Source organism: Lathyrus oleraceus, chromosome 6 (genome assembly GCF_024323335.1).
Source record: "Lathyrus oleraceus cultivar Zhongwan6 chromosome 6, CAAS_Psat_ZW6_1.0, whole genome shotgun sequence".
Classification (NCBI taxonomy): domain Eukaryota; kingdom Viridiplantae; phylum Streptophyta; class Magnoliopsida; order Fabales; family Fabaceae; genus Lathyrus; species Lathyrus oleraceus.
This window is the reverse complement of record NC_066584.1, coordinates 135605590-135615825: the sequence shown is the minus strand read 5'-3', so window position 1 is coordinate 135615825 and position 10236 is coordinate 135605590. Positions and strand designations below refer to the sequence as shown.

Genomic DNA, 10236 nt, shown 5'->3' with positions numbered 1-10236 from the left:
TACAATTGACAAGTTTAAAGCTAGACTAGTTATCCAAGGCTTCAGACAAAAGGAAGGGATTGATTATTTCGATACCTATGCTCCTGTTGCCCGTATCACTACTATTAGATTGTTGATTGCCTTGGCGGCTATTCATAATCTAGTGATTCACCAAATGGATGTCAAAACAGCCTTTCTGAATGGTCATTTGGAAGAAGAAGTGTATATGAAGCAACCTGAAGGTTTTGTAATGCCTGGTAATGAACATAAAGTGTGTAAACTAATTAAGTCATTATATGGGCTAAAACAAGCTCCGAAGCAGTGGCATCAAAAGTTTGATGAGGTTGTTTTGTCCAATGGTTTCTTTCTAAACCAAGCTGACAAATGTGTATATAGCAAATTTGATACATCCGGTAAAGGAGTTTTCATTTGCTTATATGTTGATGACATGTTGATCTTTGGCACCGACCAAAATCAAATTGATATAACAAAGAATTTCTTGTCATCAAAGTTCTCCATGAAAGATATGGGAGAAGCGGACGTTATTCTAGGAATTAAGATTAAACGGGAAAATAAAGGGATTGTAATTACGCAATCTCATTACATTGAGAAAATGCTCAAGAAGTTCAATTGTGAAAGTTGTTCTCCAGTAAGTACTCCAATGGATCCGGGAGAAAAACTTATGCCAAATACAGGTAAACCTGTAGATCAACTCGAATATTCAAGAGCTATAGGCTCTTTGATGTATGCTATGATTAGCACTCGACCGGATATTGCTTATGTGGTTGGAAAGTTGAGCAGATTTACGAGTAATCCTAGCCGGCATCATTGGCATGCGATAACTAGGGTATTCAAGTACTTGAAGGGTACAATGAATTATGGATTGTCATATATGGGATTTCCTTCGGTGTTAGAGGGTTATTCGGATGCTAGTTGGATAAATAATGCTGAAGATTCATCCTCTACAAGTGGATGGGTGTTCTTGCTTGGGGGAGGTGCTATCTCATGGGCTTCCAAGAAGCAAACATGTATAACTAGTTCCACAATGGAATCTGAGTTTGTAGCATTAGCTGCTGCTGGTAAAGAAGCAGAATGGCTAAGGAACTTGGTATACGAGATTCCGATATGGCCTAAACCGATATCACCAATTTCTATCCGTTGTGATAGTACTGCCACATTGGCTAAAGCTTATAGTCAAATATACAATGGAAAGTCTAGACATTTGGGTGTCAGACATAGTATGATTAGAGAATTAATCATGAATGGGGTGATATCTATAGAGTTTGTTCGGTCGCAACAAAACTTAGCTGACCACTTGACGAAGGGGTTAGCTAGAGACTTAGTAAAGAAGTCGGTAATTGGGATGGGATTAAAGTCCATTTAAATCTATTAGCTTTGATATACCCAATTCCCTTCTAATATGACGTTAGAAGCAGAATTCAATGTGGAAAGATCATAGTTAAAGATTGGAGCAATTATATTTATCTTCCCAGGGTATGTGCTCAGACCTGCAAGTGATGGTTAGGTTGAAGTATATCTTCTTAACGGTTCTTTTGAAAAATTGTAAATGCAGGTACAAGATTAAAAGAATCACCTATGTAAGCATGAAGTTTTGCCGCTTCAAGAAGTTTGGACTTGGCTTCCTATATGCTTATTAATGGATAAGGACACATGGCTTGTAAAGTGTCAAGTATGAATAGTAGAGTATTGTAAGAAACATATGTGTACTATATCTTCTGACATTCAAATGGATTGACGGGTTCAATCGCTATGACACCCAGATTTTCGAGTGTTTGAAATGTGTATTTGTACTAAAATGAAAATTCAATCGCAAGACATTTTCGTTTATGCATCTGTTTGATTGTAATATACCCTTATATATTTTATTGTATATATTAAGTAAATCAAGGATTACACTAAAATGGGGGGGATTTGTTGGTGATTTTAGTATCACCCATGATTTTAGTAGTAATGAGATTTACTATAGGCCGATGCAATTATGCGTTAAAGCTTGGAAACGAGTTAGGAGTAGTGCGGAGTGCACGCTCGTAGAGCCAACGTGTAATTGACTGCAAGTAATTGAAAACGGGGTTCCAAGGGGCGTAGCCCCTGGCGGGGTGCGGGGCAGCGCCCCGCTGGGGTTCCAAGGGGCGAAGCCCCTGGCGGGGTGCGGGGCAGCGCCCTGCCGGGGTTTGAACCTTCCCAGCCGTTATTACCGTTTTTCTTGAAAAGGTATGACTTTTCGTTTTCAGTTTTCGTTCTCCTATAAAAAGGGGAAATCTGGCCTCGGTTTAGGGTTACACACAAAAACCATTCTACGTTCCAGAATCTTTCTTTTGCCAGAAACATTCTTTCTTCAAGAATTATCCCCACAAAGATTTCGTGAACCCAGGCATAAATAGGGTCGAAATACTTTGTTCGGAAAGTGAACGAACACGATTCTTCGAAGATTACCAGGATTATCAATTAATTATCTAACAAAACATTTGTAGCTAAATTATAAGAGAAATGAACGGAAAATGTTTTAATCTAAAAGTTGAATTCACAACTCAGATGATAGACTTAGTAAAAAAAGGCTCTTCGGACTATGGTGTTTGACCAGAATCCGCATCTTTGCTTTTGATCTTAGAAGATGCGTTTTCCTATCTAAAATCATTGATGGATGAATGCTGATTTTCTCCAACAGCATCACCAACAACTCAATTTTTATGTGTCACCAAAGAATAGAGTCACGAAATCACGTGCATAACTTTTTATAAATATCAAAAAAACTATACGTTAAAGACAACTCTTTACTTCCACGATTCGACTAGGTTCCGAAATCATGGTTTTCTCTCATTAAACATGACATAGATTCCATAAATTACAAAGTTCAACTAAATTTAAATTTAAATCATACAATATTGAGTTGAATTACATGTTAGGTTTTAGTTAGACAGAGAAAATTGACCTGTAAATTGTCATATGCTACCAATAGTCTCCACATGAGCAAGTCCCTTCATTAAAATGGTGAAACCGATTCGCATCCCGAACAATTATAGACCTTCTCATGATATCTGATACCATCTTACAAAACGTGTGACAATCACCGCAGACTCTAAGGTTTTTAGAGATCCTAATAGGATCGCCTTTCCGGATGGCAATTAAACCAAATGCAATAGCAAGCTTTTCACTATGTGTATACAACATTTCTTTCTTAACTTCCTCCTCAACATCTTGCAACACAAATTCTGTATCAGGTACATAACCAGCAATCTCCAGCTTCTTAATTACACTCATCAATGTTCTGTAGATCTCATTTGATTGAGGATGAGATCTATCCCCAACACTAAACTGATAGGTTTTGTTATCCACTTCAATCCATGTCCATCCCGGAACTTTTTTCAGCTTCTTCTGGGTCATCATATCCCTAAATTCTGCCACTTTTTCAAATTTACCGGCTTTTGCATAAATATTAGACAGTAATACATAGTGCCCTGGATTTTGGGGCTGTAGTTCGAGTAGAGAATTAGCTGCTTTTTCTGCCAACTCCATGTTTCCATGAATTCTACATGCACCAAGCAAAGCACTCCACAGTCTCTCGTCTTTTTCAACAGCCATTTTCTCGATCAATTTTACTGCCTCGTCTAGCCTCCCGGCACGTCCGAGAAGATCAACCAGACAAGTATAATGTTTGACATCAGGTCTAACTGCATAATCTCCCCACATTGAATCGAAGAAGCGAATACCCTCTTCAGTCAATCCTGCATGACTACAAGCATATAAGAGGGAGACAAAGGTGATCCTATTCGGCAAAATTCCACAGCTCAACATCATATGAAATAAGTCAAGAGCTTCCTTCCCCTTCCCATGATATCCATAAGCAGCAATCATGGCACTCCACGAAATAACATTTTTCTCTCTCATCCTATCGAAAACCTCTCTTGCAGACTCAAGGCATCCACACTTGGCATACATGTCAATCATCGCAGTCCCTAAAATCACATCCAAAGACAAACCATTCCTACAAATATACTCATTAACAAACCTCGCTCTATGCATAGCTCCCAATTTCGCACAGGCATTAACAACAGTCACCATAGCAATCTTATCAGGAACAAAACCTTCTTCCCTCATCCGATCAAACAAAACCAACGACTCATAAGCATCACAATCCGCATAAGCACCGATCATAACCGTCCAAGTTACAAGATCCTTACTAAGCATTACATCAAACAACTTCCGAGCATCCTCAATCGCCGTACACTTAGCATACATATCCACAAGTGTAGCACAAACAAAATGATCCAATTGCAACCCATGTTTCAACACAACATCATGGATCATTTGACCCATTTGAAAGTCCTTTCTGTCTCTACAAGTTCTTATCACAAAAGGCAAACTGTAGTTATCAGGTGTAACACCACTTCTGAGAATCTCCCTAAAGGTTGCATAGCAATTGGAATAGTCACCAAGTTTGGCAAATCCACCAACCATTACACTCCAAGTTGTTGGGTCTCTCGTTGTCATTTCGTCAAACAGATGATGTGCATCATTAATGGCTTTATGTTGGACATAGAAGTAAAGAAGCTTGTTTGCAACAATGAGATCATTGAATGTTCCATTGATTAACACATTGGCGTGAACTTGTCGGATGTGAAAAACGTGTCTGCAAGTATATAGAAGACGAATGCAAGACTGGGTTACCATTGAGAATGAGAGTACCTGTAAATAATGTACATGCTAGTTTTAATGATTTTTCGTCACTACTAACCGAACAGAAGGATCACTCAACTTCCTTCGAAGTTTGCATATGACGTTCAAATGTCTCCAAACACAAACATGAGTTCCGGATACATGTTTGTGTTTTTTTTGTCGGATTTCAGATTATATTAATATTTCTAAGGGCTAAAAGTATCTTGTTATATAGATTATAAGGATGTTAGGTTACCTTTTTAACCATTTCCGCACCGCGGTTGTAATTTAGACTAGTGTTTTTTTTTACACTTGGAAAAGAAAAAAATATAAAACATGAAATTATTTAGAAAATAAAGTCTCGTATGTATCAGCTATTTTGAGAGTAATGATTTCAACAATAAATTTTGCAAAAGATCGGTACGTTACATCGTTACTAACTACATATTATTAGATAATCAGCATAAACATTGTTGTCCCTAAGAATATGAAATATTTGAATTCGTCATATCCTACAGAAAAGTTCTATGATGTTGTAAAGAATTGTGACATAGTGATGTCAAGCATTAACAGATTTCTGAAATAAGTTTGATAGCAGAGTTGAAGTCAGAATAATATATTAGGTTTTTGATGCCAAATTCTCAAGCTATTTACAAACCATGATATAACGTCATCAGCTCATCATGAAAGATGTTAATATTACCCGCAAAATGGTGAAACCAAACACCATCAGCATTTCAAATTAATTCACCGAAATCTGAGACTCTGGAATTACCGAGGCTACTGTCATCAACATTCAAAATCATATTATTCTCTTTGTGTGCATTACACGTGATCATTCTCGTTGGATGAGACATATTATACTTGAAAAATATTTAGCTAATAGATTAATATAATTCACTGTGATGAGTTTCAAAGTATAGGAAGATACAACTTCATTCGCATGACACAATTTGTTCCTAATGTGCCACAACCATCAGCAAACAGTCAAAAGATATAGTCGTCGTTGATGTCATGTTTAATCCAATCATATAAATTATCCTCTTGAAATAATAGTGGATCCAAGAAGCCAATAGATTTTCAAAAGTGAGTAGCAAATTCACAGTCTCTGAAGCAATGTAGAGTCGTCTCAAGATCTTGATTGCATCTAGGATAGAGATTTGTTTGAAGCGTGTCACGATGACACAACATTGATCTTGTGGGAAGGGAATTATGTAAAAGCGTCCAAAGGAGTAATTTCATCTTCTCAGGAGCGGAAATATGTCACATATACTTCCAAGAATTATTGTCTGTTGTATTCTAACAAATTCAAGTATGTCGAGTCAGTTATAATCATCTCAAGCAGTATAGAAACGGTTTAAATTGAATTTTCAAGTTAACAGATCAGGAATCAGAAAATTCAAACAAATGAGAAGCGATTTTAGGAGGTTACAAACAATCACATAATATATTAATGAATTGAAGTTCCAATTTTCATCCAAATAAACATCATTCATTTGCATCTCCAAATTGTGGATATCTACATAGAGACCTGCTCCGCTAATTTCATTGCCTCTGACCAATTGAAAAATCAGAAAGAGATGTTCTCATCCTTTGATTTAAATTCAAATTCATTTTTAAAAATTTAGAGAGCTTTCGTAATTACATTTCAAATAGTTAATTTCAATTTCTTTTTTATATTAAAGAAGTAATTCAAATTTATATTGACTAAAAAATTTAACTAAAAACATTTAATTTCAGTATTTTATAATAAAATATATATAAAATATATTAAATTATCCTGTTGTAATTAATTATCTTTTAATCTAAAGGATAATCTTTTGAATTAAATGAAGAGAATATTTTATTGGATGAAATGCCCAATAAAATTGGACAAATTCAAGAAGGTAGATTCTCACTGTGAGACAGTGCATCCGAAAGAGACAATGTGATCATTCTAGTCATGGAGTTAATCCAACGATGTCCTGTATTTCACACTGCACTTGTTGAAAACGATTTTAATCATCATTCATATATTCATATATAAGTGTGATTGTGTGTGACACTAAGATACGATTTATTTATTTTTACAAATTATCTCTCTCTAATCTCATTAACGTACACCTCTTTTAGTTTATTGAAGATTTTCATCGTATCAGAGTTTATTGAAGATATTCAATGGTAAAATTCAATAGCATATCATCAATTTCTTGTTCCACATTAGAATACTAATATTAAGTAGTTTAAAAGTTGTCAACTATTTATGATAAAAGTGACCAAAACTTTAGGTCATGTTACTTCTTATTACGTTCGTATTGAATACATATTTTTTATTTTTGCCTTAGTAGAGCACAAGAAAAGTGAGAAATTAAAAATATAACTCGTTTAAATAATTAGACAGTATTAATTTGAGTAAGTTGCATATAAGTGATGTCCATATTACACTTACTATCATCTGGAATGTTAAATTATCAGAAAAGTTATTTCAACACCAGACCAGACACCGACTTTGTATATTAATACGGTTTTGAATTTTTTAATAGTAATTTCTTCCTCTATTTTTCATATGAGAACAAATATTTAGAGGCTTATTTGAATGTATTGTGATATGGTGTGTATACATGGTGCTGTATTTAGATCTCTATATAACAAGATTCTTAAATTATACACTCTTCAGCATAGACTTTAAATTTTTATACGTTCCAAATTTTTATATGTTCCAAATTTTTGTTTCATTAATATTACTAAAAATAAAATAAAAATACTATAATAAAAACTCAATAAATCAAAATAATATTATGATAAAAATTCAATATATATAAAAAAATGAGATTATTCAAAAGTCAAAATAATTATAATTAAATATATTTTTGATGTGTGAATTTTAGTTATTATAATTGCAATTTTTTTAAATTTAGGTCCATTTTTTAAATTAGAACAATACCTCCGAGTTGATTGGGTAGGCCATGCTCTTCACTTATCTTATGTAAAATATATTGGGGAGTGTTTGTTCCACCCTTATATATATATATATATATATATATATATATATATATATATATATATATATATATATATATATATATATATATATATATATATATATATATATATATGCTCCCTCACCACCGTGAAAAGTTACAAGTGTCCTTCCGGAGATGCACCTTCGGACATATTTTTTTCACACACACCTCTGATGAAATTGTTGAGAAACTCTTATCTGTTAAAATTTAATTCAGAGATGCACTTTCGTATGCATAAAAGGTTAATTTGGAGATGCATCTCCGTAACGTCCCATAGTGGAGTAATCAATGTGTTTTTCGGCTATGCATCTCCGGAATATACCATGTTAATTCAAACCAGAAGCAACTAAGAACAATGGTAAAATAATGTAATAAGAACATAAATTAACTTCAAAAATAAATATTACATAGATAAAAATTAATGTTATCATAAATTTAACATTACATTTAATTATAAACCGGTGGTTTATGACGTTGCAACATCCTTAGAATATCTTTATTCGGTCTTGCAATCGTTGTATCCACTTCAATCGAATCCTTTGTTGAGTGATGGTAAAAAGTATTTTACATAACCTTTAAATAATCATTCATCTTTAGTTCAAGCATGGTGAAATGTATTTTCTATTCATTGTCAAATCGAGGGTGAACGGTACTCGAGCTTAACAACTCTCTGATTTTTTGGATATCGCATGAGAGTATTTAACTTGGACTTCAGATCGACTAGAAGTATGTCCTCGGAGATCGAAAATAGAAGTGGGATTTTGCGTCACTGAAATACACAAATGCAAGATGGGGATATCTATTTATTATGGTTTGTATAAAGAAAGTGGAATGAGATACATTATTTATAGAAGTTGTAGATCAATAAGGACCTTACAAACCCTATCATATCATCAGAGGTCTTTACAGACATGCTTGAGATATGTTATTAACCAACTTTGGATAAAGGATGATGTCTTTGAATCGGTGTTCTAACACAGTAACGCTCCGACCAAAAGATGTTTGTGTCTCATTGTGTTGGTTTTGGGGCATTTGGTTCACGACATCTCAATCTCGATAAAAATCACCTTTACTGTTTCCAAACAAATTCTTATGTATAACGTGTGCATATTCAACTATTATTGTTGTTGTATTGCCAAGTGCCGAACATGGTCGGTCCAGAAACATACAATTTTCTCTTTAACCTGATCGAAAATAATGCCTTCAATATATTTCAGCAAATCTGGATATCTCGCACACACACTCCTGAAATGCATTACAGATTCAGAATATAATTCTTTCGTGAAAGAATTTTTGATACCATTCCATGCATCCATTATATTTTTCACCACCACACCAGGTTTGACGATTTTTCCATCTTAAAGTTTGACTTGTTTGGTGCCTACCGCAGGTTTTACACGACTTCTCGCATTTTTAGTTATGTGACACTTACAAAGTAATGCGAACGATGTTGAAAACATTGTTGCAACTGAATTCATCCGTACGGTGTAGTGATCGATGACTATTAATTCTGGCATGTTCTCTTGGTCTTTCAACTTAGTCTTGCTTATTCTAAAGCCCGCGTAACATTGTCCTCTTTTTCGGATTTCAAAAATGCAAAATCGACAACATGTGTCATCTCTGTAGAAGTTACATCAACAATTTTTAAGAGTGAAAGTTTATACTCGTTTGTTTTGTATGTTGAGTTAATTGCGAGCACGATGGGAAATGTTTTGAACAACTTGATGGAATCAGGATGACTCCAAAATATATCTCGAACTGTGACTTTATCTTCAAAAACTCTATACCTAGAAACATATGTGTCATCTTCCAAAAGCTTCAACAGTTCTTGTATCTTAGATCTTAGTCCTCTTACGACCTTGTTGTTTCGAGTACACACGTTGTATATTTGCTTGATATTTAAAATATTTAAAAGTTTTTTCCGTTTCAAAGATGCGAGTATATTTTTGGGCACCACCATGTTTAATGTCATGTCCGAAACAAGCTCCCTCTCCTCCGGAACAAGTCGACATACAATGGGATGACTGACTAGCTTGTCAGTCAATGCATGATTATGTATACCAAAAATCACATTCAATTTCCATGTTTCATCCGCCATATGATATTTATGCAATTTAAACGTATACTTATATTTTCTCGATCCTGTGTTATCTCGTTTGAACTTCCTAATCCGTGGTTGGTACGTATCACTTCTTTCACATCTCATTGTTACAAATATTTGTCTTCTATCCGAACTATTGTCGGATCTTTTGATTACAACGCTAAACCACATTTTCCCGGCCTCCATGCGACCCATTGGAGCGTATGTTTACGAACAATAAACTCTTGTTTATTCATAAATTGTGTGCGAACATCTACCTCAACAACAATCGATCGAGCATATGGTTTAACATATTCATTCACTTCATCATGTTTAACATCATGTTTCACTTCAACCGGTTTAACATCCACACTCACAAGCTTTACGAAACATATTGTGATGCACCATATCTAATAATAACAATAATAGAAAAACAACTTTAAAACTTAAACTATCAGGAAAATACAAATATACATCTTTGGACCACACCAAACTTCGTCT

General features: G+C 34.4%; 2 protein-coding genes across 2 annotated transcripts; both read right to left on the bottom strand.

Moving 5' to 3' along the window:
- Window positions 1-2716: 2716 nt before the first annotated feature.
- On the bottom strand, window positions 2717-4887 carry LOC127096794 (pentatricopeptide repeat-containing protein At2g33760). Its single transcript, XM_051035336.1, has one exon. It carries the CDS (start codon window positions 4666-4668, stop codon window positions 2947-2949), a length of 1722 nt encoding a protein of 573 aa, XP_050891293.1. The 5' UTR covers window positions 4669-4887; the 3' UTR covers window positions 2717-2946.
- A 4314-nt stretch (window positions 4888-9201) lies between these two features.
- On the bottom strand, window positions 9202-9753 carry LOC127094411 (uncharacterized). The gene has a single exon (XM_051033251.1). It carries the CDS (start codon window positions 9751-9753, stop codon window positions 9202-9204), a length of 552 nt encoding a protein of 183 aa, XP_050889208.1.
- Between the last annotated feature and the right edge of the window lie 483 nt (window positions 9754-10236).

Excerpts from the sequence above, each read along its gene's own strand:
- LOC127094411 (XM_051033251.1), bottom strand. The coding sequence starts at position 9,753 with ATGGCGGATGAAACATGGAAATTGAATGTGATTTTTGGTATACATAAT.
- LOC127096794 (XM_051035336.1), bottom strand. The coding sequence starts at position 4,668 with ATGGTAACCCAGTCTTGCATTCGTCTTCTATATACTTGCAGACACGTT.